General features: G+C 49.9%; 1 protein-coding gene across 2 annotated transcripts in view; it reads left to right on the forward strand.

Moving 5' to 3' along the window:
* The window catches only part of PHIP (PHIP subunit of CUL4-Ring ligase complex), a 311,948-nt gene that overhangs the window by 257,524 nt on the left and 26,817 nt on the right, over positions 1-27,607 (forward strand). For both annotated transcript variants that reach the window (XM_075340176.1, XM_075340177.1), the window contains exons 33-37: positions 3,605-3,677; positions 7,773-7,823; positions 8,020-8,169; positions 22,615-22,767; positions 22,932-23,095. In XM_075340176.1, coding sequence (XP_075196291.1) covers positions 3,605-3,677; positions 7,773-7,823; positions 8,020-8,169; positions 22,615-22,767; positions 22,932-23,095 — 591 coding nt within the window. The remainder of the gene's footprint in view (positions 1-3,604; positions 3,678-7,772; positions 7,824-8,019; positions 8,170-22,614; positions 22,768-22,931; positions 23,096-27,607) is intronic.

Raw genomic sequence — 27,607 nt, forward strand, 5'->3', positions numbered from 1 at the left:
CTTTCGAGCCTCTGAAGGAAGTTTCCTTTCTCGCCTGTCACAGAAGGTGGCGTTTCTCGTTGCGATCACATCGCTTCGGCGAGTGTCTGAGCTGGCAGCTCTGTCATCCAAGGCTCCCTTCCTGGTGTTCCACCAGGACAAGGTAGTGCTGCGCCCCATTCCGGAGTTTCTCCTTAAGGTCGTATCCTCATTTCATCTTAATCAGGATATATCCTTGCCTTCCTTTTGTCCTCATCCGGTTCACCGGTATGAAAAGGACTTACGTTTGTTAGATCTGGTGAGAGCACTCAGACTCTACATTTCCCGCACGGCGCCCATGCGCCGTTCCGATGCACTTTTTGTCCTTGTCGCTGGTCCGCGCAAGGGGTTGCAGGCTTCTAAAGCCACCCTGGCTCGATGGATCAAAGAACCAATTCTAGAGGCCTACCGTTCTGCGGGGCTTCCGGTTCCTTCAGGGCTAAAAGCCCACTCAACCAGAGCCGTGGGTGCGTCCTGGGCATTACGACACCAGGCTTCGGCTCAACAGGTGTGCCAGGCAGCTACCTGGTCCAGTCTGCACACTTTCACCAAGCATTATCAGGTGCATACCTATGCTTCGGCGGATGCCAGCTTAGGTAGAAGAGTCCTGCAGGCGGCAGTGACACCCCCGTAGGGGAGGGCTGTTTTGCAGCCCTAACATGAGGTATTTCTTTACCCACCCAGGGACAGCTTTTGGACGTCCCAATCGTCTGGGTCTCCCAATAGAGCGCTGAAGAAGAAGGGAATTTTGTTACTTACCGTAAATTCCTTTTCTTCTAGCTCTTATTGGGAGACCCAGCACCCGCCCTGTTGTCCTTCGGGATGTTTTTGTTGTTTGCGGGTACACATGTTGTTCATGTTGAACGGTTTTTCAGTTCTCCGATGTTACTCGGAGTTAATTTGTTTAAACCAGTTATTGGCTTTCCTCCTTCTTGCTTTGGCACTAAAACTGGAGAACCCGTGATACCACGGGGGGGTATAGCCAGAAGGGGAGGGGCCTTGCACTTTTTAGTGTAGTGCTTTGTGTGGCCTCCGGAGGCAGTAGCTATACCCCAATCGTCTGGGTCTCCCAATAAGAGCTAGAAGAAAAGGAATTTACGGTAAGTAACAAAATTCCCTTCTTTTCGTCAATCTTTCCATATGAGGGCTTGTTTTTTTGCGGGATGAGTTGTGCTTTTAAATGAAACCATAAGTCTTACCATATACTGTACTGGAAAACAGCAAAAAAATTCCAAGTTTTTAAAAACGGCAAAAAAAGTGTGATCGCACAATAGTTTTTGGGATGTTTTATTCACAGTGTTCACTATATGGTAAACCTGATGTGTGGGTGTAATGCCTGAGGCCGGTGCGAGTTTGTAGACACCAAACATGTATAGATTTACTTGTATCTAAGGGGTTAAAAAAAATTCACAAGCTTGTCCAATAAAAGTGGCGTACGTTTTGCGCCATTTTCCGAAACCCGTAGCGTTCTCATTTTTTGGAATCTATGACTCAATGACAACTTATTTTTTGCATCTCGAGCTGACATTTTTAATGGTACCATTTTTGCGCAGATGCTACGTTTTGATCGCCTGTTATTGCATTTTGCGTAAAAGTTGCGGCGACCAAAAAACTTAATTTTGGCGTTTGGAATTTTTTTGCCGCTACGCCGTTTACCAATCAGCTTAATTGATTTTATATTTTGATCGGGCATTATGAACGCGGCAATACCAAATATGTGTATATTTATTTATTTTAACCCTTTAATTTTCAATGGGGTGAAAGGGGGGTGATTTAAACTTTTTAGGGTTTTTTTTTGTTTTTTTTTTTTTTTTATTTATTTTATTTTATTAGTTCCCCTAGGGGGCTATACCGATCAGCAATCCGATCGCTCTTCCCTATCTGCTGATCACAGCTATACAGCTGTAAACAGCAGATATGATCACTTCCTGATTTATTCGGCTCTGGGCCGAGTGAAACAGAAAGTGGCTTGTCATAGCTACAGGCGTCATCACATGATCCTGTGCTACCATGGCAACCACCAAAAGTCACGTGATCACGCACGTGACTTCAGGTGGGGGCGGCGGTAAGTGAAAATCATGGCCGTGCGCATATAGATCTCGCTGCCAGACTTTGCGGTTAAATATTGCGATTGGAAGCGATTCCACTCCTAACATGCAGGCACACATGTCAGCTGTTGAAAACAGCTGATATGTGCGCGGATCGCCGCAACCTGGCAGAGGTCGGGGCTTAATGTCACATGCTCCATGACGGATAGATCAGTCAAGGGTCATGAAGGGGTTAATGATTTTTTTGTGCAGCAAACAAGTCACTTTTCTCTTTGAAACCAGGCTAGTCTTCATATGCCTGTGCGGATGAACGAACGTCTGCCTGCTTCCATTCCTGAGCAAGCACTGCAGTGGTGTTGAACCGATTCTGTAGCTAGCTTTCTTTTTAGGAGACAGTCCTGGCACGTGCTGGACTTTCATTGGCTTCCTGAAGCCTTCTTTACAGCAATTGAATGCCTCTTTTGACATTCTTGATGATCCGATAAATGGTTGATTTAAGGGCAATCTCCTTTCCTGTAAAGCCATTTTGATGCAAAACGATGATTGCACGTGTTTCCTTACAACTACCCAGTTTTAGCAGAAAGACAGCTACTTTAATGGAGCAGCCTGCTCTTATTACATTGTCTTGAAATATATCAGCAGCTTTGTTCTCGTTAATACTTTATCCAGCGCCAACGGAAAAGATGTAAGCAGTTCATTATGTGGCAAACCTGAAATTCAGTGTTAGGGATTTTATGATTAAAATAATTTTCATTGCAATAAGTGACTTGGGATTTTTTTTGCAATTCATCTGATCAGTCTTCATAACAATCTAGAGTTAATGCAAATTGCCACTGTATGGCTGGGGCCACACGGGGATTACTGTGATCCCCGTATGGCTGGGGCCACACGGGGATTACTGTGATCCCCTTGCATGACACTCGGCTCACGCTGGCAGTACGGCAGAGCCGAGTGTCATGCGAGTGTCGCTGCAACTGAGGTCCGACTGTGTGAGCGGACCTCTGCTGTGGGGGGGCGGGCCAGTGCTAAGGAGGAGAGGGAGGGATTTCTTTCCCTCTCTCCTCCGTAGCCGGCTATTGCGATTCTTGCTCTGCACTCACGATACACCGGTGTACTGCGAGTGCAGATTGCGATTGTTTTCTCGGTCCGATTAGGGCTGAGAAAATAATCGCTCATGTGCCCTGACACACAGGCTAGAATTGGTCCGAGGGGAATGCGATGTTTTATCTCACTCCACTCGCACCGTTTTTTCTCGCCGTGTGGCTTAGGCCTAAGAGGCAAAGCAGCAAACGTTCTGAAAACGTAATTTTGTCAGTCCCAAAACGTTTGGCTACGACTGTACTACTAAATGGTCCTTATGAGAACAGAGGAATTTTATTGTCATTTAGTCGTTATGTGCTAAAGCTAAGTGTGACAGTGTTGTTTTTTTTCCCCCTTAGTTTCTATTTTACAGCGACTCTTATTGCTTTTTTTCCTATGAAACTAATGGATCATCAGTTCTCTAGTATTTGACTGTTAACATAGTTGTTTCCACACAGGGATCAGAGTTGCTATGACATCATTCCTCAGTACAACATCATGAAGAAGAAGCTTTTGTCAGACTCCGATGAGGTACCGTAACTTGTTTAGTGTTGTAATAATGAGACCTTCAGAATATTGTTTTGCAATTGTGGAACTAAGACTATGTTCGCACGCGGCATCTTTCTTTGTCAGTGCACCTTGAGTGCATCTTAAAATGCACCAAAAACGCACAGTGGCAAAAACGCATCAAAATCGCAACACTTTTTGCCCAATGCGTTTTTTTTAAGTCAAATTTATTGACTGGAGGGCTCAAAAATGCGGAAGAACGCAAAAAGAATTGACATGCTGCATCTTGAAAAACGCAGCCAACAAAAGATGCCCAGTGTGGACAGCAAAATAGAAATCTCAGACTTTGCTGGGAGAAGGAAATGCATGCATTTTGGTGCATTTTTGTGACCTCAAAAATGCAGGAAAAGATGCACTGTGTGAACATAGCCTTCCAGATAAGTAAAATGAAAGTAATAATTAAAAGTACACTAAAAGGGAAAAAAAATTCCCATTAGTAGCTGACAATCAATATGGAAAGATGAGTTATACATGTGAACCTGCTAATTCTAACCATCACCCATCTAGTATCTGAGCCAACAAACAGACTGATGCGACAGTATAACCTCTTTCTTTAACCCCTTAACGACCCACGACGTACTAGATACGTCATGGATCGTGTTCCGGTAAGCCCCGCCACCTGCCGCCGGCGGGCGGCGGCGATCGGCGCACATATCAGCTGTTATCAACAGCTGATATGTGTGCCTGCTAGCCGCGGGTGGAATCGCTTCCACCCGCGGCCATTAACCCCTTACATTTCGCTGCCAAAGTCTTTGGCAGCGATATGTACATGGGCGCCGCCATGACAGTGACTTACCCCGCCCCCGCCGGAAGTCACGTGACATGATCACGTGACTTTCGGCGGTTGCCATGGTAGCACAGGGTCATGTGATGACGCCTGTGGCTAACATGAGTCACTTCCTCTCAATGCCGGAATACAGCCGGCATTGAAAGTGAAGCAGCAAATCTGCAGTTCTCAGCTCTGTAGCTGAGATCTGCAGATTGTGCAAAGCGATCGGATTGCTGATCGCAATAGCCCCCTAGGGGGACTAGTAAAATAAAAAAAGTAAAAAAAAAAGTTTTAAAAAATTAAAAAAAAAATAAAAAAACCTAAAAGTTCAAATCACCCCCCTTTCACCCCATTGAAAATTAAAGGGTTAAAAAAATAAAAAATACACACATATTTGGTATCGCCGCGTTCAGAAATGCCTGATCTATCAAAATATAAAATCAATGAATCTGATCAGTAAACGGCGTAGCGGCAAAAAAATTCCAAACGCCAAAATTACGTTTTTTGGTCGCCGCAAAATGCAATAACAGGCGATCAAAACGTAGCATCTGCGCAAAAATTGTACCGTTAAGAACGTCAGGTCAAGACGCAAAAAATAAGCCATCACTGAGCCTCAGATCCTGAAAAATGAGAACGCTACGGGTTTTCGAAAATGGCGCAAAACGTGCGCCACGTTTTTCGGACAAGCTTGTGAATTTTTTTTAACCCCTTAGATACAAGTAAACCTATACATGTTTGGTGTCTATAAACTCGCACCGACCTGAGGCATCATACCCACACATCAGTTTTACCATATAGTGAACACGGTGAATAAAATATCTCAAAAACTATTGTACAATCCCACTTTTTTTGCAATTTTTCCGCACTTGGAATTTTTTTGCCGTTTTCCAGTACACTATATGGTAAAACTTATGGTTACATTTAAAAGTACAACTCGTCCCGCAAAAAACAAGCCCTCATATGGCAAGATTGATGGAAAAATAAAAAAGTTACGCCTCTCGGAAGAAGGGGAGCAAAAAACAAAAACGGAAAGTGCCCGGGGGCTGAAGGGGTTAAAATACAAACTATACATTTACTGTACAAATCCATGTCAATATGGCTGTATAATCTAAATATTAAAATGAGCATTCATGAATCCAGCTAAAAAATGGGTGCAGGTTTATTTACTCTTCTCACACCCAGCCTGCCAGAGCTGCAGCTTGTGCAATTAGATTTCAGGGATGAGATTCGCCTATTCATGTCTGTGCAAAAACAATCGTATTCCATACAGCGCCTCAGTTAGCATCTGATTTTTAAAATACATTGCAGTTCTTTAACATATGGAACTGTATTTAGCATTGTAAATGTTTAAAGTGAACCTGTCAGGAGCAATATGCACCTAAAACCATGAGCAGTTCTGGATGCATAATGCTAATCTCTGCCTAACCCTGTATCTAGTAGCATAGATAAATAGAAATACTTTTTCTGAAGATCTCAAGATCCTTCATGATATTCTAATGAGCGCAGGGACTAATCGCAAGGGCGTTAGTTTCTATTCTCCTTCCGCCCTCTTAGCATGGTAGCATGTGTGACGCCCCTGAACTAGTCAGGCTGTCACAGGGTACTGCACTCCTTTCTCTTCTGGTGCAGAGCTCAAACCCCCATGCTTCTGGGGATCCTAACCTTTGGTATTGCTTCTATCAGCATTCAAATCCTAACCACACCTCACACCACACCATGTCAGGCACACTAGTGGGTGGTCTAGCTGGAAAAGGGCCCACCCGCCTAGGGGTCAGGCAGACTGGTGGGAGGGACAGAAGTCAGTTCAGTGGTAGCCCTCAGAGAGCGGAGCTGAGGGAATTGTAGCTCTCTGGGAGACGTTGGTTAAGTCGCAGACGGTCGTCTGGGACCGGAGGAGTCGGAGACCCAGTCGCAGGGTATTGGAGAAAGGTGCCAGGCTTAGTTTTGGAGAACGGTCGGCACCGGAGTATCTAGTACCCGAACTGGTACCGAGCACGGCGGGGTACTGGCCCTAGATCAGGGAGTAGCTTCACGCAACCTGATAATTCACCTGTGGAAGATAGTCTCTTTATGAACTTTCCCCAAGAGCTCAGAGATCAAAGGCGCCAACACAACGAGGGGGATAGGGCTTTCCAGCTTATGTGGCCCACTGAAATCCTTACAAGTGTCAGCCATGGAGAACACCACTTCCCTACTTAACAGTAGGGAGCGGGACCCGGACAGCTTCAAGCTGAGGGGTCACTCAGAACATCTAAATTCTAGTGCATGGAGGCAGGGTACAGACCATCAGCAATACCAACGGGAGCGGACTCCCGAACGAGCTCCCCTGAAGTGGCAGCAGCACCCCGAGACTTTGTTTATTTCTGTGTCAGTCTGCTTTATGGTCGCATAACTATCAACACAGCCTGAGTGAGTACGCTGCCCTCCCCTGTGTCCAATCTGCACCACGCTTCCCTACACTTCCACCATCCAGAGTCCTGAGGCCTCCCCTACCTGGGGAGGGAACGTCATCTGGCTGCCCCACTCCATCTTCCCCGAGTACTCTCAGCAGCGGCGGGTCACCCCTTACCGCAAACCACGGGTGGCGTTACGAACTCTTACCCCCTGTAAATAGCCCCCTTTACATTTGAGCGGCCGCACGCCCCCTGGTCCGGAGACCCTCGAGCCACAGCAAACCCCGGACCTGAGCAGTTCGACTGCTGCAGGGGCGGCACACATGCCCACAGGGAGTGTAGTAACATGCTATTTAATGCAGCATCATCAGTGGTGACGTGACGCGCTTGCCTATGTCCGCTGTCGCCACTGATCAGAAGTCCCAGAACTTCCAGACTGGAAGTGAGGGGCATTCTGTGATTAGCGATGACAGCAGACACAGGTACGCGCCTCACAGCTGATGATGCTGCATTGAACAGCAGGTTAGTACACCCTTGTGGGCACGCTACCATGCGAAGAGGGTGGAATGAGCGCAGGAACGAACACCCTTGCGACTAATCCCTGCACTCATTAGCATAACATTAAAGATCTTTAGAAATACTTTTTCTAAACTCTTTATCTATGCTACTAGATGCTAGGACAGTTAGGCAAGGATTAGAAATATGTACCCAGAACTGCTCGTGCTTCTGTGTGCATATTGGCATATTGCACCTGACAGGTTTTCTTTGCATTAGTCATGTGTATTACCCAGATGGGTTAGTAGGACAGCTCAGGTCATTTACATTAAACTTCCTTTAAAATGGAGTGTTTTGGTAATATATTTGTCTGCCATATAATTTTATGACTTTATCTTAAAGGAAGAAGAGAAAGACGCTGAAATGCCTGGAACCTCTACAAGGAAGAGAAAGGTAATGTTAGTAAACTGCTTACCTACTGAAAGCCAAGTCACTGATGCAGACTACTTTTTATCTCCAGCTTCTCATCAAGACAGTACTTTCACAGGACTAATTGTACAATTTATAAAGCGATTACTTTACATACAGCACAACCAGTTCTCATCCAATACAGCATATAACAGCAGCGCTGTTGCTGCTCTTATTTCAGGAATACCAGCCAAGACGCAAATTACGAAGCAGAGCACACTCCTACGATTTGCAGTCTTGGATGAAGCAGTGCCAAGAGTTGTTGAACCTGATTTTCCAGTGTGAAGACTCTGAACCTTTCCGACATCCAGTTGATCTTATAGAGTATTCAGTAAGTACCCTCTGCTGTATTAGATTTGGAGCTACCCCTTAAATAGTTGCAGCTTTCGTCGGTTTTTCTTCATGCAGTCTGCTAGCTTATGACATAGAAGCACTAGTTTCTGATACTAGTATTCTTTTGAGACATGTTATTTCTTAATCTTACTGGAACATATATTTGGACTGCAAAGACCACTTGTTTACTGCTGTTTTGGAATGATGCTTTCAGAAGATGCGAGTGAAGGACACTCCTTCTATACTTTTCCAACTCCAAGTATTAAGATTTGTTTTACGAACGCTCGGGAAATATACAGTGTGTCTACCCATATCCTGTTCACCACCATTAACTTGAGAACGGCGGCAGCTATAGGCATAGAAGTGGTGTCTAGATATAGTAAAGTATCCATGCGCTACGCAATGGAACCACCTATAGCGCCACCTGGTGGAAAACAACGGAGTTAGCATTTTTATCTTGAAAACGGAACGAGATAGAGAAAAAGTGAATTAAATTGTAGGGCATCATCAATTCAATACGAATCGACAACTTGCATACAGAAATGCTATGATATGAAACCCAGGACCCCCCCAAAAAAACATTGAATCACGGTCACGCATATGGACCTCATTTAACTTTGATGCTCAAAGTGGCCACCGTCAGCTGCAATGCACATCTGGACTCTGGACAGCATACTGTATCTTGCTGCATGTTGTAGGTGACACATTGGTAGCTGACACGTTTGCACAAGCATCTGTGATACGCCGTCATAGGTCCTGCAATGTTGGTGGAGGGGTCGCATACACCTGCTGTTTCAGGTGACCTCACAGAAAGAAGTCCAATGGGGTCAGGTCAGGTGAGCGTGGAGGCCACTCCACACAGCCACCATACCCAGTGACTTGTAGTAAGGTCTCCATGAGGTATCGCTTCACATCCGCAGCCTTGTGAGTTTTACACGTTCTAATCATAGCATTTCTGTATGCAAGGTGTCGATATGTATTGAATTGATGATACCCTGCAACTTTGTAGTTCACTTTTTTTCTCTCTGGTTCCGTTTTCGAGATAAAAATGCTAACTCCGTTGTTTTCCACCAGGTGGCGCTATAGGTGGTTTCATTGCGTGGCGCATGGATACTTTACTATACCTAGATAGACTTACTATACCTCTTCTAGTCCTATAGCTGCCGCCATTCTCAAGTTAATCGCGGTGGACAGGATAAGGGTGGACACACTGTATACAGCACAGCCTTGTGTGGTGCACTCAGGACTTCTCCTTTATAAGCACATGTAGCCCCTTTAAATGGGGTCACAGACAAAGGGAAAGTTATCTCTGAACTATGAACCAATTGGAACTTTAGGGGTATAAATAGAAAACATGAACCTCCCCCACTCATTATATTAAAATATGCTTGTGAGGTCTAGAAGAATCAATACAGCATATCCTTGTATGGTGTACTAGACACGACTTCTCCTTTATTAGCACATATTGACACATTAAATGTGTAACAGACAAAGGAACAGTTTGCTCCACCTATGGCTATAGGAATAATAGAGGCGTGAACAGAAATGTGAAACTTCCCCGACCATTCAGTGTTATTCGACCACTGTGATGTCAAAGTCAAGTATAAGATTGATACCAGAGAGAACAAAATGGATTCTGTTCTCACAAGATTTGTTCCCATTTCTAGCATATTGGAATTATGAGCTAGATCCCATATATAAATCTTTACCTATTTTTACATATATGTATGTATGTCTACCCTTGAAATATTTGCTGTTTAGCATGATATTTAAATAACCAGTTCACATCCTATATGGGCAACACAGTGGCTCAGTGGTTAGCACTTTTGCTTTGCAGTGCTGGGGTCCTGGATTAATATCCTACCAAGGACAACATAGTTACATAGGTAGAAAAAAGACCTAGATCTTGTTCAACAGTCCTCCACTAATTCTATATTTTGTCACTAAATTTTACAATCTCCCTGCAGATATTTATATCTTCTCCCTGAGTTTGGGGTGAGGGAGGTAACAGCAGTACCTGGAGGAAACTCACTCAAGGATATGATTGTGAGCCCCAATGGGGACAGTGATAACCTCTGTAAAGTGCTGGGGAATATATAGTTACTATATAAGCAATGCAGCGCAATGCTCGCCCTGGCTGGGGACTCTCCTCACCCGAGCGTGACAGCCACATAGAAATATACGCTGACACGCTCTGGGATGAATATTCATTATTTCATTAACACAAGCTACAATCACTGACACCAACACAAAATACAGTGTCCTGTGTCCCCCAATGAAGGCTCTGAGAAAAAGATTTTACGGTGAGTGTACACAATTTTTATATAAGACATCTCCTGAAGATTAGCCCTAGCGCATCTTTTGGAGCGAAAAATAATATAAGAAACTGTCTTATTTTCGGAGAAACACCTCTTCATGAATCAGGAGTGTCTGAATCTTCCACGCACTCTCTTCAACACTGGCAAGTCAATTTCCGCCAAACACCTTTTTGGCTCTAGAGTTTGTCACTGTATCTACTGTGTAAGGAAGCTGTACTGGAGTTGACGTAATTTAGATGCCACTGATAACTTATTAATCTTCGTTAAATTCATATTGAATTGAAATGCCATGGTCTTTCTAAGAGTGGATAAAAATGTTGGTGCATTTTTAAGATACATTTTAATATACTGTGTTTTCTGATTAAATACTTCTCTCTATCGCTTCATTGGGGAACACAGGAGACTGAGGGTATATGCTGCTGCCATTGGGAGGTGACACTAGGCAAAAAACTAAAGTTAACTCCTTCTCAGTAGTATATACCCACTTACCGGAAGGAAACTATTCAGTTTTTTGCTTAGTGTCGCAGGAGGATAGACACGGGACTTCGACATGTTAGGGTTAAAGATCTTGCCATTCTGGCCTGAGAGACGACCGGTGATCTTTTTGTCCATCTTCTGTGGTCACGGTCTCTTTGAGGGAAAGCAGAGTGACATTCTGTTGCCCTCGGTCTCTGGGAAAGCAGAGCGACTCATACACTCTGTTGCCCTCTCTAAAAGCTTGTTTGCTAGAAAATAAAATAAAGATTGTTTACTCACTGTAAAATCTTTTTCTCAGAGCCTTCATTGGGGGACACAGGAGACAGTGGGTATATGCTGCTGCCACTAGGAGGCGACACTAGGCAAAAAAACTAAAATGTTAACTCCTCCTCAGTAGTATATACTCACCTACCGGTAGGAAACTAGTCAGTTTTTTGCTTAGTGTCGCAGGATAGACACGGGGCTTTTCTTTGTCGCTCCATTGGGAGACCCAGACAATTGGGTGTATAGCTTCTGCCTCCGGAGGCCACACAAAGTATTACACTAAAAAGTGTAACCCCTCCCCTCTGCCTATACACCCTCCCGTGGATCACGGGCTCCTCGGTTTTTGCTTTGTGTGGAAGGAGGAACACATCCACTCATGCATCTCCATTTTAGTCAGCAGCAGCTGCTGATTTTATCGGTTGGAAGAAAAGAGGGCCCCCACAGGGCCCCCGGCATGCTCCCTTCTCACCCCACTAAGTCGGCGGTGCTGTTAAGGTTGAGGTACCCATTGCGGGTACAGAGGCTGGAGCCACATGCCGTTTTTCCTTCACCATCCCTTAGAGGCTCTGGGTGAAGTGGGATCCTAACCGGTCATCCATTCACTGGGTCCGGGCTCCCTCCGCAGCCCCTGTGGGAATCTGCCGGACAGGAGTCTATGTATCTTCAGGGACAGGGCCCTGCATCTAAAGGTACTCTGTGTCCCTATGGGGACGGTGCATGGAGCGCTTGTTTCACAGACGCTGCAGCAGCTGCTGGTTTGTGAAGACCGGGACTTCCGCGCCGACCGCGCCTGTTTGTCGGCCGCGGTATTAAATCTAGTCCCCGGCTTCATTGCGGCCTAGTACCATAACTCCCGCCCCCGGGCCTGCCAGTCAGGGGTAAGGGCGGGACGGTCGACCTGACGTCGGCAGTGAGGGCTGGAGCATACTTTAGGTTTCCTCCCCCCCCCTCACTGATCACTGTAGGGCCCCAGATTCCCGCACTTTAATAGTCGCCGCCCACGGCTCCCTCCTCCCCTGAGAGCTCCGGCAGCCATTTTTATACAACATTCTGCCGGTGGAGGATTTCAGGAACGAGCTCTGGGAGACCTAAGGCAGGGAATCTGGTGGACACACACTCCGCTTTGGGCGGTCGGTAAGCCACACCGGTCACCCGGTGCTGGTCCCCCTAGGGTGCCGGAGTATATATATATATATATATATATATATATATATATTTGTATATATTTTCTCTGTTCGGCCGGGTTGTTTGCTTTTGGCTATATACCCTCAGTGATCACTCTCCTAGGAGACAACAGCATGTCGTCCACAAGGAGCAAGGGCGCTAAGGCAAAGGGTTTTTTTTTTGCAACCTGTACCTCTTGTAGGGCTATGTTACCTGCGGGTTCCACCTACCCTCACTGTGAGCAATGCTCGACCCCTGTTGCACTTGCCCAGCCGGAGCCTCGGTCACTAGTGGGCCCCTCGGCTCAGGCAGACCCTCCTGCTTCCCCTGTCCAGGCGGCAGGGACAGAGTTTGCAGGTTTTGCTGAGAAACTCTCTGAGTCGCTTTCACAATCCATGGCTCAGTCTATGGACAAATGGTCTGCCAAGCTACTAGAAGCCTTGCAGTCCAGACCGGTCCTTACACAGGCCCCGGGCACTGTTGGATCATCGCCTCCAGGCCCCTCTCGGTCTGCGCCGCAGCGTGCTCCCGGGGTGGCCCCTAGGTCTTACGTGGAGGACTCCTGCACGGACCACAGTCCCAGACCGGCAATCTTCCCCGACTTCCTCACACTGCTCGGGGTCTCAGCTTGAGGACTCTCTGGAGGATGAGGCGGACGTCGCAGCTCAGGGCTCTGACCCTGACGTTGCTCTCAATCTTGATACACCTGAAGGGGACGCCATAGTAAATGACCTTATATCGTCCATCAACCAGGTGCTAGATCTCTCTCCCCCAGCTCTACCTATAGAGGAGTCGGCTTCGCAGCAGGAGAAACACCAGTTTAGGTTTCCCAAACGTACACGGAGTGCGTTTTTCGATCACTCCAACCTCAGAGATGCCGTCCAGAAGCACAGAGCTTTTCCGGACAAGCGCTTTACTAAGCGCCTTAATGACACACGTTACCCCTTCCCCTCTGACGTAGTTAAGGGTTGGGCTCAATGTCCCAAGGTGGATCCTCCAGTCTCTAGACTGGCGGCTAGATCTGTAGTATCAGTTGCAGATGGCTCATCGCTCAAGGATGCCACTGACAGGCAGATAGAGCTCCTGGTGAAATCCATCTATGAAGCCACAGGTGCGTCTTTTGCCCAGGCCTTTGCAGCCGTGTGGGCACTCCAAGCTATCTCAGCTTGTTTGTCTGAGATTAATGCGGTGACATGTACCTCTGCTCCGCAAGTTGCGTCTTTGACTTCTCAGGCGTCGGCTTTTTCGTCCTACGCCATGAACGCCGTCCTGGACTCTGCTAGCCGTACAGCGGTAGCATCCGCTAATTTGGTGGCAGTCCGCAGAGCCATGTGGCTACGCGAATGGAAGGCAGACTCTGCTTCCAAGAAGTTCTTAACCGGTTTGCCGTTTTCTGGCGACCGATTGTTTGGCGAACGATTGGATGAAATTATTAAGGAATCCAAGGGGAAGGACTCGTCCTTACCCCAGTCCAAACCGAAGAGACCTCAGCAACGGAAAATACAACCGAGGTTTCGGTCCTTTCGGCCCTCAGCCAAGTCCCAATCCTCCTCGTCCAACAGGCCAGAGAAGGGCCAGAGGAACTCTTTTGTGTGGCGGTCTAAGTCACGCCCCCAAAAAAACGCCGGAGGCACTGCCTCCAAGGCGGCCTCCTCATGACTCTCGGCATCCCCTAGCCGCATCCTCGGTCGGTGGCAGGCTCTCCCGCTTTTGCTACGCCTGGTGGCCACATGTCCAAGACCGATGGGTGAGAGACATTCTGTCTCACGGTTACAGGATAGAGTTCAGCTCTCGTCCTCCGACTCGTTTCTTCAGAACATCTCCGCCCCCTCTCGGGCCGGCGCACTTTTTCAGGCTGTGGGCGTTCTGAAGTCAGAAGGAGTGGTGATTCCCGTTCCCCCTCAGGAACATGGTCACGGCTTCTACTCCAACTTGTTCGTGGTGCCAAAGAAGGACGGATCATTCCGTCCCGTTCTGGACCTCAAACTGCTCAACAGGCATGTGAGCACCAGAAGGTTTCGGATGGAATCTCTCCGCTCAGTCATCGCTTCGATGTCACAAGGAGACTTCCTAGCATCAATCGACATCAAGGATGCTTATCTCCATGTGCCGATCGCACCCGAGCATCAACGCTTCCTGCGGTTCGCCATCGGGAACGAACACCTTCAGTTCGTGGCACTGCCTTTCGGCTTGGCGACAGCCCCACGGGTGTTCACCAAGGTCATGGCATCCGTTGTGGCGGTCCTACACTCTCAGGGCCACTCGGTGATCCCTTACTTAGACGATCTCCGAGTCAGGGCACCTTCACGGGTGGCGTGTCAACACAGCCTGACCGTCGCTCTGGACACTCTCCAGCAGTTCAGGTGGCTTATCAACTTCCCAAAGTCCAAGTTGACACCGACCCAATCACTGACTTACCTCGGGATGGAGTTTCATACTCACTCAGCGGTAGTCAAGCTACCGCTGGACAAACAGCTTTCGCTGCAGACAGGGGTGCAATCTCTTCTTCGGGGTCAGTCACACCCCTTGAGGCGCCTCATGCACTTCCTGGGGAAGATGGTGGCAGCGATGGAGGTAGTGCCCTTCGCGCAGTTCCATCTGCGCCCACTCCAATGGGACATTCTCCGCAAATGGGACAGGAGGTCGACGTCCCTCGACAGGAACGTCTTTCCCTTGCAGCCAAAACCTCTATTCAGTGGTGGCTTCTTCCCACTTCTCTATCGCAGGGAAAATTCTTCCTGCCCCCATCCTGGGCTGTGGTCACGAATCTGTGGCATCTCACGGTGGGTCAGCCGTGGGCGCTTCCAGACCGCACAGACCTGCTGTCACAAGGGCCGTTTTTCCATCTGAATTCTGCGGCCCTCAACCTGACTGTGTGGCCATTGAGTCCTGGCTCCTAGCGTCGTCGGGTTTATCTCAGGATGTCATTGCCACTATGAGACAGGCCAGGAAACCAACGTCCACCATGATCTATTACAGGTCGTGGCGGATCTTCTTGTCCTGGTGCTCTGATAAGGGTTTTACTCCCTGGCCTTTTGCCTTACCCATTTTTCTTTCATTCCTTCAATCCGGAATGGACAAGGGTTTGTCACTCGGCTCTCTCAAGGGACAAGTATCGGCGCTCTCAGTATTTTTCTTCGGCGCTCCATTGGGAGACCCAGACGATTGGGTGTATAGCACTGCCTCCGGAGGCCACACAAAGCAATTACACTAAAAAGTGTAAGGCCCCTCCCCTTCTGGCTATACACCCCCAGTGGGATCACTGGCTCACCAGTTTTCTGCTTTGTGCGAAGGAGGTCAGACATCCACGCATAGCTCCACTGTTTAGTCAGCAGTAGCTGCTGACTCTATCGGATGGAAGAAAAGAGGGCCCATATAGGGCCCCCAGCATGCTCCCTTCTCACCCCACTTGCGGTTTATAAGGTTGAGGTACCCATTGCGGGTACGGAGGCTGGAGCCCACATGCTGCTTTCCTTCCCCATCCCCCTGAGGGGCTCTGTGGAAGTGGGATCTTACCGGCCCCCAAACCCTGAGGCCGAGCTCCATCCACAGACCCAGAGACCCTGCTGGAGGAGCTGAGTACAGTCAGGGACAAGGCCCTGCAACGTTCAGGTACTCTGTGTCCCCGCACAGACAGGCCACGCACACTCCAGGCTTGCTGGGTGTGCTAGTGCGCCGGGGGCACTAGCGCTGCGCGCTTGGGTTAGAGTCACTGCAGCTTAGCTGAGTGATTTTATGTCTTGGGAACTACCGCGCCGGCCGCTCCGGGAAAGGGAGAGACGCTGTTCTATAGCCAGCGCCGAGGGCTGGAGTCTTATTTACATACTCCAGCCCTCTCACTGGGCACAGTGGGGACGCAAGTTTCCCGCTCTTGGTCTCAACACGCCCAGGGCCCGCCCCTCTCCACAGGACGCCGGCAGCCATTCCTGCATGCAGTCTGGCTGGAGAACGGACACAGGCTCTGGGGGACTCAGACAAGGGACTCTGGCGACCACACACCCGCGGTTATGCGGGCGGTAAGCTGCACATAAGTGCTGGCCCCACTAGTGCCACAGTGTTATTTGGTGCATTTTTTCCCTGTACCATATATATTTATATTGCACTGTACAGTCGCTTCTTGGCTTATACCCTCATTGCTCTGAGGAGACAACAACATGTCATCCGCAAAACGCAAGGGTGCCAAGGCACAGGCGGTACGCACTGCTTGTGCCGCATGTGGGGCTAATCTACCGGCAGGTTCCAATGACCCCCATTGTGTGCAATGTTCGGTCCCTGTGCCACTTCGTCAGCCAGAGTCTATGGTAGTAGTGGCCCAGGCAGAGACGCCTGTGAACCCTGCCCCGGTGACGGGGACAGAATTTGCAGTTTTTGCTGATAAGATGTCTGTGACTATGACAAAAATCCTGGAAACCTTGCAGTCCAGGCCAGTTTCTCAGACCATGGACACTGCTGTGTCTATGCTCCCCGGTCCCCCTCAGTTGGAACTAATCCGTACTTCAAGGGGGTCCCAGGCATCACAGGCTGAAGACTCTGACTCGGATGACAGTCCCAGGCAGCCTAAGCGGGCTCGCTGGGAAAGACCCTCGCCGTCATCACACTGGTCAGGGTCTCAGCGAGACGAGGCTCTGTATGAGGAGACAGAGGTGGGTGATCAGGAATCTAATCCTGACACCGCTCTCAATCTAGATACCCCTGATGGTGACGCTATGGTAAATGACCTTATAGCGGCCATCAATAGACTGTTGGATATTTCTCCCCCAGCCCCTTCAGCAGAGGAGGCAGCTGCACAGCAGGAGAAGTTCCATTTCCGGTATCCTAAGCGTAAATTGAGTACTTTTCTGGACCACTCTGACTTCAGAGAATCAGTCCAGAAACATCATGCTTATCCAGATAAGCGTTTCTCCAAACGTCTTAAGGATACACGTTATCCCTTTCCCCCTGACGTGGTCAAACGCTGGACCCAGTGTCCAAAGGTGGACCCCCCAATCTCCAGGCTTGCGGCTAGATCCATAGTTGCAGTGGAAGATGGGGCTTCACTTAAAGATGCCAATGACAGACAGATGGACCTTTGGTTAAAGTCTGTCTATGAAGCTATCGGCGCGTCGTTTGCTCCAGCATTCGCGGCCGTGTGGGCACTCCAAGCTATTTCAGCTGGCCTGGCACAGGTGGACTCTATCATACGTCCAGCAGTGCCGCGAGTAGCGTCCCTAACCTCGCAAATGTCTGCGTTTGCGACTTACGCTATCAACGCTGTCCTGGACTCTACGAGCCGTACCTCAATGGCGTCTGCCAACTCTGTGGTTTTGCGCAGAGCCTTGTGGTTAAAGGAATGGAAAGCAGATTCTGCTTCCAAGAAATGTTTAACCAGCTTGCCACTATCTGGAGACAGACTGTTTGGTGAGCAATTGGCTGAGATCATTAAACAGTCCAAGGGTAAGGACTCCTCCTTACCCCAGCCCAGATCGAGCAAACCTCAACAGAGGAAGTGGCAGTCGAGGTTTCGGTCCTTTCGAGGCTCCAGCAAGACCCAATTCTCCTCGTCCAAAGGGACTCAGAAGGAGCAAAGGAGCTCAGATTCCTGGCGGGCTCATTCACGCCCCAAGAAAACAACCGGAGGAACCGCTTCCAAGGCGGCTGCCTCATGACTTTCGGCCTCATCCCTCCGCATCCTCGGTCGGTGGCAGGCTCTCCCGCTTTTGCGACATTTGGCTGCCACAGGTCAAAGACCGGTGGGTAGCAGACATTTTGTCTCACGGGTACAGGATAGAATTCAGTTCTCATCCTCCGCCTCGGTTCTTCAGAACCTCCCCACATCCCGACCGAGCAAATGCCCTTCTGCAGGCGGTGTGCTCACTAAGAGCAGAAGGAGTGGTGATCCCTGTTCCTCTGCAGGAACAAGGGCAAGGTTTTTACTCCAATCTCTTCGTGGTTCCAAAAAAGGACGGCTCGTTCCGTCCTGTTCTGGACCTAAAGCTGCTCAACAAGCATGTGAACGCCAGGCGGTTCCGGATGGAATCCCTCCGCTCTGTCATTGCCTCAATGTCTCAAGGAGATTTCCTTGCATCAATAGACATCAAAGATGCTTATCTCCACGTGCCGATTGCTACAGAGCACCAACGTTTTCTACGTTTCGTGATAGGAGACGACCATCTCCAGTTCGTAGCTCTGCCATTTGGTCTGGCGACAGCCCCACGGGTTTTCACCAAGGTCATGGCGGCAGTGGTAGCAGTCTTGCATTCTCAGGGACACTCGGTGATCCCTTACTTGGACGATCTACTTGTCAAAGCACCCTCTCAAGAGGCATGCCAACACAGCCTGAATGTTGCGCTGGAGACTCTCCAGACTTTCGGGTGGATCATCAACTTTTCAAAGTCAAACCTGGCACCGACTCAATCACTAACGTATCTTGGCATGGAGTTTCATACTCTCTCAGCGATAGTGAAGCTTCCGCTGGACAAGCAGCGGTCTCTACAGACAGGGGTGCAGTCTCTCCTTCAGGGTCAGTCGCACCCCTTAAGGCGCCTCATGCACTTCCTAGGGAAGATGGTGGCAGCAATGGAGGCAGTCCCGTTCGCGCAGTTTCAGCTGCGTCCACTTCAATGGGACATTCTCCGCCAATGGGACGGGAAGACAACTTCCCTAGAGGGCAGTGTATCTTGCCCTATTAGCCTTCCAGCAGTGGCTGGAAGGAAAACAGATCCGAATTCATTCGGACAACTCCACAGCGGTGGCATACATCAACCACCAAGGAGGGACACGCAGTCGGCAAGCCTTGCAGGAAGTCAGGCGGATTCTGATGTGGGTAGAGGAAAGAGCATCCACCATATCAGCAGTCCACATCCCGGGCGTAGAAAACTGGGAAGCAGACTTCCTCAGTCGCCAGGGCATGGACGCAGGGGAATGGTCCCTTCACCCGGACGTGTTTCAGGAAATCTGCCGCCGCTGGGGGGTGCCGGACGTCGACCTAATGGCGTATCGGCACAACAACAAGGTCCCGACCTTCATAGCGCGGTCTCGCGATCAAAGAGCTCTGGCGGCAGACGCCTTAGTGCAAGATTGGTCGCAGTTCCGGCTCCCTTATGTGTTTCCACCTCTGGCACTCTTGCCCAGAGTGTTACGCTAGATCAGATCCGATTGCGGCCGCGTCATACTCGTCGCCCCAGACTGGCCGAGGAGGTCGTGGTACCCGGATCTGTGGCATCTCACGGTCGGCCAACCGTGGGCACTACCAGACCGTCCAGACTTACTGTCCCAAGGGCCGTTTTTCCATCGGAATTCTGCGGCCCTGAACCTGACTGTGTGGCCATTGAGTCCTGGATCCTAGCGTCTTCAGGATTATCCCAAGGGGTCGTGGCCACCATGAGACAGGCTAGGAAGTCCACTTCTGCTAAGATCTACCACAGAACGTGGAAGATTTTCTTATCCTGGTGCTCTGCACAAGGAGTATCTCCCTGGCCATTCGCGTTACCTGTCTTTCTTTCCTTCCTGCAATCTGGGTTGGAAAAGGGCTTGTCGCTCGGCTCCCTTAAAGGGCAAGTCTCGGCACTATCCGTGTTTTTTCAGAAGCGGCTAGCACGACTTTCTCAGGTGCGCACGTTCCTGCAGGGGGTTTGTCATATCGTACCTCCGTACAGGCGGCCGTTAGATCCGTAGGATCTAAACAAGGTCCTTGTTGCTCTCCAGAAGCCGCCCTTCGAGCCTCTGAGGGATGTGTCACTTTCTCGACTCTCACAGAAAGTGGCCTTTCTGGTAGCGGTCACGTCTCTTCGGAGAGTGTCCGAACTAGCAGCGCTGTCATCCAAGGCTCCTTTCCTGGTGTTCCACCAGGACAAGGTAGTGCTGCGCCCCATTCAGGAGTTTCTCCCTAAGGTGGTATCCTCTTTTCATCTTAATCAGGATATCTCCTTGCCTTCCTTTTATCCGCATGCAGTTCATCGGTATGAAAAGGATTTACATTTGTTGGATCTGGTGAGAGCACTCAGAATCTACATTTCCCGCACGGCGCCCCTGCGCCGCTCGGATGCACTCTTTGTCCTTGTCGCTGGTAAGCGCAAAGGGTCGCAGGCTTCCAAAGCCACCCTGGCTCGATGGATCAAAGAACCAATTCTTGAAGCCTACCGTTCTGCTGGGCTTCCGGTTCCATCAGGGCTGAAGGCCCATTCTACCAGAGCCGTGGGTGCGTCCTGGGCATTACGACACCAGGCTACGGCTCAACAGGTGTGCCAGGCAGCTACCTGGTCGAGTCTGCACACTTTCACCAAACATTATCAGGTGCATACCTATGCTTCGGCGGACGCCAGCCTAGGTAGAAGAGTCCTGCAGGCGGCAGTTGCCTCCCCGTAGGGGAGGGCTGTCTTTGCAGCTCTAACATGCGGTATTTCTTTACCCACCCAGGGACAGCTTTTGGACGTCCCAATCGTCTGGGTCTCCCAATGGAGCGCCGAAGAAGAAGGGAATTTTGTTACTTACCGTAAATTCCTTTTCTTCTAGCTCCTATTGGGAGACCCAGCACCCGCCCTGTTGTCCTTCGGGATTTTTGGTTGTTTTTCGGGTACACATGTTGTTCATGTTGAATGGTTTTCAGTTCTCCGACGTTACTTCGGAGTGAATTTGTTTAAACCAGTTATTGGCTTTCCTCCTTCTTGCTTTTGCACTAAAACTGGTGAGCCAGTGATCCCACTGGGGGTGTATAGCCAGAAGGGGAGGGGCCTTACACTTTTTAGTGTAATTGCTTTGTGTGGCCTCCGGAGGCAGTGCTATACACCCAATCGTCTGGGTCTCCCAATAGGAGCTAGAAGAAAAGGAATTTACGGTAAGTAACAAAATTCCCTTCTTTCAAAAGCGCCTGGCAAGGCTTCCGCAGGTCCGCACGTTCCTGCAGGGAGTTTGCCACATAGTTCCACCCTACAAGCGTCCGCTGGAACCCTGGGACCTTAACAGGGTGTTAATGGCTCTTCAAAAACCACCTTTTGAGCCGCTGAGGGATGTCTCTTTATCACGTCTTTCGCAGAAGGTGGCATTTCTTGTGGCAATTACCTCACTCCGAAGAGTGTCGGAGCTTGCAGCGCTGTCATGCAAATCCCCTTTCCTGGTTTTTCACCAGGATAAGGTGGTTCTGCGTCCTGTCCCGGAGTTTCTCCCTAAGGTGGTATCTCCTTTTCATCTCAATCAGGATATCTCCTTACCGTCATTTTGCCCTCATCCAGTTCACCAGTGTGAAAAGGATTTGCATTCATTAGATCTAGTGAGAGCACTCCGGCTCTACGTGTCTCGCACGGCGCCCCTGCGCCGTTCAGATGCGCTCTTTGTCCTGGTCGCTGGCCAGCGTAAAGGTTCGCAGGCTTCCAAGTCAACTTTGGCTCGGTGGATCAAGGAACCAATTCTTGAAGCCTACCGTTCTTCGGGGCTTCCTCTTCCTTCGGGGCTGAAAGCCCATTCTACCAGAGCCGTGGGTGCGTCCTGGGCATTGCGACACCGGGCTACGGCTCACCAGGTGTGTCAGGCAGCTACCTGGTCTAGTCTGCACACCTTCACAAAACACTATCAAGTGCATACCTATGCTTTGGCAGATGCCAGTCTAGGTAGGCGAGTCCTTCAGGCGGCGGTTGCCCACCTGTAGGAAGGGGTCGTTTTTCGGCTCTCTTTTATTGAGGTATTCTTTTACCCACCCAGGGACTGCTTTTGGACGTCCCAATTGTCTGGGTCTCCCAATGGAGCGACAAAGAAGAAGGGAATTTTGTTTACTTACCGTAAATTCCTTTTCTTCTAGCTCCTATTGGGAGACCCAGCACCCGCCCCTGTTCCCTTCGGGCTGGTTGTTCTTTTGTGTACACATGTTGTTCATGTTGAATTGTTCTTTTGGTTATGGTTTCAGTTCTCCGAACATCCTTCGGATTGAATTTACATTAGACCAATTTATAAGTTTCCTCCTTCCTGCTTTTGCACCAAAACTGAGGAGCCCGTGATCCACGGGAGGGTGTATAGGCAGAGGGGAGGGGTTACACTTTTTAGTGTAATACTTTTTGTGTGGCCTCCGGAGGCAGAAGCTATACACCCAATTGTCTGGGTCTCCCAATAGGAGCTAGAAGAAAAGGAATTTACGGTAAGTAAACAAAATTCCCTTCTTTGTTCCAGCCCCACTCTTTACCTTTTCCTTTTTTTTTCTTCCACAGTCGTCATTTTTTTCCTTCTAATATCTCCTTTTTCTCTTCCTTTTTTAGGACTATCGAGATATTATTGACACTCCAATGGATTTTGGAACCGTTAGAGAGAAATTGGAGGCTGGTAGTTACGATTCTCCAACTGAACTTTGCAAAGATGTAAGGTTGATTTTTAGCAACTCAAAGGCCTATACTCCAAGCAAAAGGTCAAAGGTGAGCATAAATTTAATTTTGAATTTAGACCTCTAACCTATACACACTTTCCCTGTATAAAATATACATTCCTAGCTATATAACCATGGTTATCATTGTGAACATACTATTATGTATTGTAATCATGCACGCCATTTTTAATCCATTCATTTCATCTCCTTTAGATATACAGCATGAGTTTGCGACTCTCAGCTTTCTTTGAGGAGCGTGCCAGTACTATATTAACAGACTATCAGGCAGCAATCAAATTCCATCAGCGGAACTCAATAACAAAGCGGAAAAAGAAAAGGAATCGAAGCAGCTCTTCTGATAGTAGTGCAGCATCCAGGTAGCCCAGAAAGCTTAGTTGGTCATAAGATTTAGGTTTTTTTTTTTATAAAGTGACTTTCTCTGACGCCTCATTGGGGGACACAGGACCATGGGTGTTATGCTGCCTATCCATAGGAGGACACTAAGTAGATGGAAAAGCATAGCTCCTCCTCTGCAGTATACACCCCCTGGCCGGGCCAGGCAAGCTCAGTTTTAGCTTAGTGTCTGTAGGAGGCACTTCCTTTCAAGGTTTGTTATTTTTTGAGGGTGACTGTTTCACACTGGGACCGATCTCCCACTACCATCAACGGGCGGGAACGTGAAGTGTTGCCTACACGTACCCCCTCCTGCGACGCTGGATCCTGGGCTGGACGACGGGTTCCACAGACACCGATTTTCCAAAGCCCAGGGTAGAGGCCTGTGCACCTATAGCCCAATTCCTCAGCCCCTCTCTGCAGGCTCGGAGTTGAATATAACACCGACACAGCAAGCTGACTCTGCTATTTTCACTGCCTGGAAAGCAGTGTTTTAAGGTGAGATTCCCCCTGACTGGTTTCCCAGACAAAGGGAGAAAAGACGCTGCAGAGAAGGCTCCCAGGACATTTACAGTATTTATTATGTGCAAGGAGCAAGGATCCAGCACACACAGTGTTAACTTTCTCTAGCTTGCTGGCTGGAGGAGGGGGAAGTTCTGCTGTTTGCAGAAAGTCCTGCAGATAATTTCCCGGTGGCAGGGGAGAGGTGGCAGGGGAGACGGCCCAGGGCTCAGGGACTCACGCTGTTTATTATCTGCTCTGTTTATTTGCTCTAGCAGAAAAGCCGGCTGATAACCACCGGTGACAAGCTGTGTGCTTGACTGTAGGGAGAGGGAGGAAAACTCAGAAGCTCCCTTCCCGCCGTTTTTTTTTTTTTTACTACCCACAGCAGGGGGGGGCGCACTGACTCATCTTCCCGCTCTTTTAGCGCTAAGCCCCGCGGCCGCGATAAGCCCCGCCCCCTCCAGGAAAGCGTGCGAAGATCTTCATAGAGCTTAATCCTTCCTGAGGACAGGGCCATTGCCTGATTCTGGTGAGGTGCTTGCTTCAATTGTAGCTCTGCTGAGCATTGCTCCCCCTCCTGGCATACTCCTATTAGGAACATGTAGAAATCTAAGGGCACTAAGAGTACTAAGGCCCACATAGTCTATTATTCAGCCTGCACTGCCTGCCACGCTGAGCTACCACGTAAACACACCTCTTCTCTCTGTGAGTCCTGTGCCCCTATAGCCCCCCAAGAACCCCCTGCCACCACCGCCGCAACCGGCAGCCCAGAGCCTAGGGCCCCCAGCCCACCGGAATGGGCACAGTTTCTGTCCCAATCCATGGAAAAACTGTCACAGAATCTGGTTGTGGCTATGCAATGTCGTCCTCCACACCCTTCTGGGTCCCTGGACGGAACGCAGCCTGAGGATACCCCTATGGAGGATCCTTCTGAGGTAATCCGGGCACATGCTTCACCGGTTGCAGGGATCAGGAAAAGAGCACACGGCCAGGTGTCTCCAGCGGGCTCTCCCTCGGGAGCACACAGGGCAGGCTCTCCCACACGCTCCACGGCTTCTGATGAGCTGGAGGAGGGAGAATGCTGTTTGTACCAGGAGCATTCCTTGGTTTCATCACCCCCAGATGATCAAACTGCACTAAACTCCCTTATAGCAGCAATCAACCAAACTCTGCATGTGGAGGATCCCGCATCCACTATCACTGACCATGCGGTCTCCTTTAAGAGGGCAAGGAAACCCCAAAAGGTTTTCAATGATCACCCAGAGTTTCAGGATATCCTCACAAAGCAAAGGGAGAAGCCTGACAGGCGCTTCGGTAACCAAAAACTCATGGAGTCCCGGTACCCTTTTGCCTCACCTGCCCTCTGTCGACCCCCCCGGTCTCCCGCCTTACCACAAAGACGCTCCTGTCTTTATCCGATGGTTCTTCCATCAAGGACCCGACAGACAGGTCTGGGCAGAATCCCTTAACACTTCGCTTGAGGAATCCCAGTTCACTCATGCCTTCACAGAGGTAACAGCTCAAATTGCCGCTGCGGCGGAGTACCTCATCCAGGCCTCCATGGACGCTGCTACCTGCGCAGCGTTTGCCGCCTCAAATACTATAGCCATCCGTAGAGCTCTCTGGCTCCGACAATGGCGAGCGGACTCTGCCTCCAAGAAGTCTCTCACGGTCCTTCCCTTTTTTCCAGACCGATTGTTTGGCGAACGTCTGGACAAGCTCATTTCTGACGCCACGGGAGGAAAGAGTACCTCCCCCCCCCAGCTGAAGTCCAGGACGTCCTTCACCAGACGTCCACAGTCCTCGTTCCGCTCCTTTCGGAACTCATTTGGTTGGTCGACATCCCGTGCTGTCCCCGCCACCAGCCGCGGACTACGCAGGGACCGACCTTCTCAGCTCTCCCCGAAACCCACTTCGTCATGGCAGCCTAGACCGAAACTGTCCAGGACTAGGGAGACTCGGCCACGACGTTTTCCCCCCCATGACTCCTTTGGCGCCCCGGAAGACACACTCATTGTAGGAGGTCGACTGCGGCTCTTTCAACACATCTGGGCTGCCGCCTCAGACGACAAATGGGTGTTAGACCTTGTGTCTTCTGGTTGCCACATAGAATTTCGGACCCGACCCCTGAGTCGGTTCTTTCTCTCAAACCCCCCAAAGACTCGAAAGTGACGCAAAGCTTTTTTCTCAGCAATCCACTCGCTCCAAACAGCAGGAGTGATAATACCTGTCCCAGACGACGAGAAGTTCGGGGGTTTTTATTCCAACCTCTTTGTGGTCCCCAAAAAGGATGGGTAAGTTCGACCCATCCTGGACCTCAAACACCTAAACAAACATGTGCACGTACGGAGATTCAGAATGGAGTCCGTAAGGTCCATTATTGCATCCATGGTCGAAGGGGAATTCCTCGCCTCCATAGACATCAAGGACGCGTACCTGCACATACCCATCGCCCCAGATCCCCAAAAGTTCCTCCGCTTCGCAATTCAGGACTCCCACTTTCAATTCGTAGCTCTACCCTTCGGCCTTGCCACCGCACCAAGGGTCTTCACCAAAGTCATGGCGGCCGCCATGAGCGTCCTTCACGCCAGGGGAGTAGTCGTTCTCCCTTACTTGGACGACCTCCTCATCAAGGCCCCCTCCTTCCGCGATTGCTCAACCAGCGTACAGATCACTATGGACACCCTATCCCGCTTAGGGTGGCTAGTGAATCTGGACAAATCATCCCCGATCCCGTCACGATCCATCACCTTCCTGGGCATGTCCCTGGACACCCGTCGGGGCTTGGTCCTTCTCCCTCAGGACAAGGCGTTCGCTCTTCAATGAGCGGTACGCTGCCTTCTACGTCCTCCGTCTCGCTCCATTCGATTCAGCATGAAAGTGCTCGGCAGGGTGGTGGCGGCTATGGAAGCAGTACCCTTTGCTAAACTGCACCTCCGCCCATTGCTGCTAGCCCTTCTAGCGGCCTGGGACAAGAGCCCCTTCTCCCTGGACAGACCTTCACCTGACGCCTTCAGTCAGGTACGCACTCCGCTGGTGGCTTCGGTCCTCATCCCTATCAAAGGGGAGATCTTTTCTCCCAGTGAACTGGCTGGTCCTGACCACAGACGCCAGCCTCCTAGGCTGGGGAGCAGTGTACCGGCACCACACTGCTCAAGGACGTTGGACGCCCCAGGAGTCTTTCCTACCCATCAACATCCTGGAACTCCGCGCGATCTTCCTCGCGCTCAGAGCGTTCTGCCCTCTGCTAGCGAGTCGTCAGATTCGAGTCCAATCGGACTCTCTGGGGCACACCAGACGTGGACCTAATGGCCTCAAGGTTGAATGCAAAGGTACCCGCGTTCATAGCCAGGTCATGCGACCCGCAGTCCATCGGCGCGGATGCTCTAGTCTGCTCCTGGCTCCACTTCCGCCTGCCTTACATATTTCCACCTCTACCCCTGCTGCCGCGGGTAATCAGGAAGATCAAGGCAGAGGGAGTCCCGGTGATACTGATAGCACCGGACTGGCCCAGGCGCGCCTGGTACACCGAATTAGTACAAATGCTCACAGACGCACCGTGGCGCCTTCCAGACATCCCAGACTTGCTGACCCAAGGGCCCATTTCCCATCAGAACTCCAAAGCCCTGAAGCTGACGGCATGGATATTAACAAGAGCGGGATTCTCCCCCGCGGTTATTTCCACCATGATCAGCGCCCGAAAGCCTGCTTCAACCCACATTTACCACCGTACGTGGAAAATCTTCCTTTCATGGTTCAGGGAAACTAACGTCCAGCCTATGCCTCTGGCCATCCCCAGAATTCTCGACTTTCTACAGTCTGGCTTGCAAGCGGGGTTGGCTCTCAGTTCCCTTAAAGGGCAGGTCTCAGCGCTCTCAATCTTCTACCAATGCCGCCTGGCTCAAAAACCGCAAGTCAAGACCTTCCTCCAGGGCGTTTCCCATCTAGTTCCCCCGTACAAACGGCCGCTGGAACCATGGGACCTCAACCTC

The sequence above is a fragment of the Anomaloglossus baeobatrachus genome, chromosome 3 (genome assembly GCF_048569485.1).
Source record: "Anomaloglossus baeobatrachus isolate aAnoBae1 chromosome 3, aAnoBae1.hap1, whole genome shotgun sequence".
Taxonomy (NCBI): Eukaryota; Metazoa; Chordata; class Amphibia; order Anura; family Aromobatidae; genus Anomaloglossus; species Anomaloglossus baeobatrachus.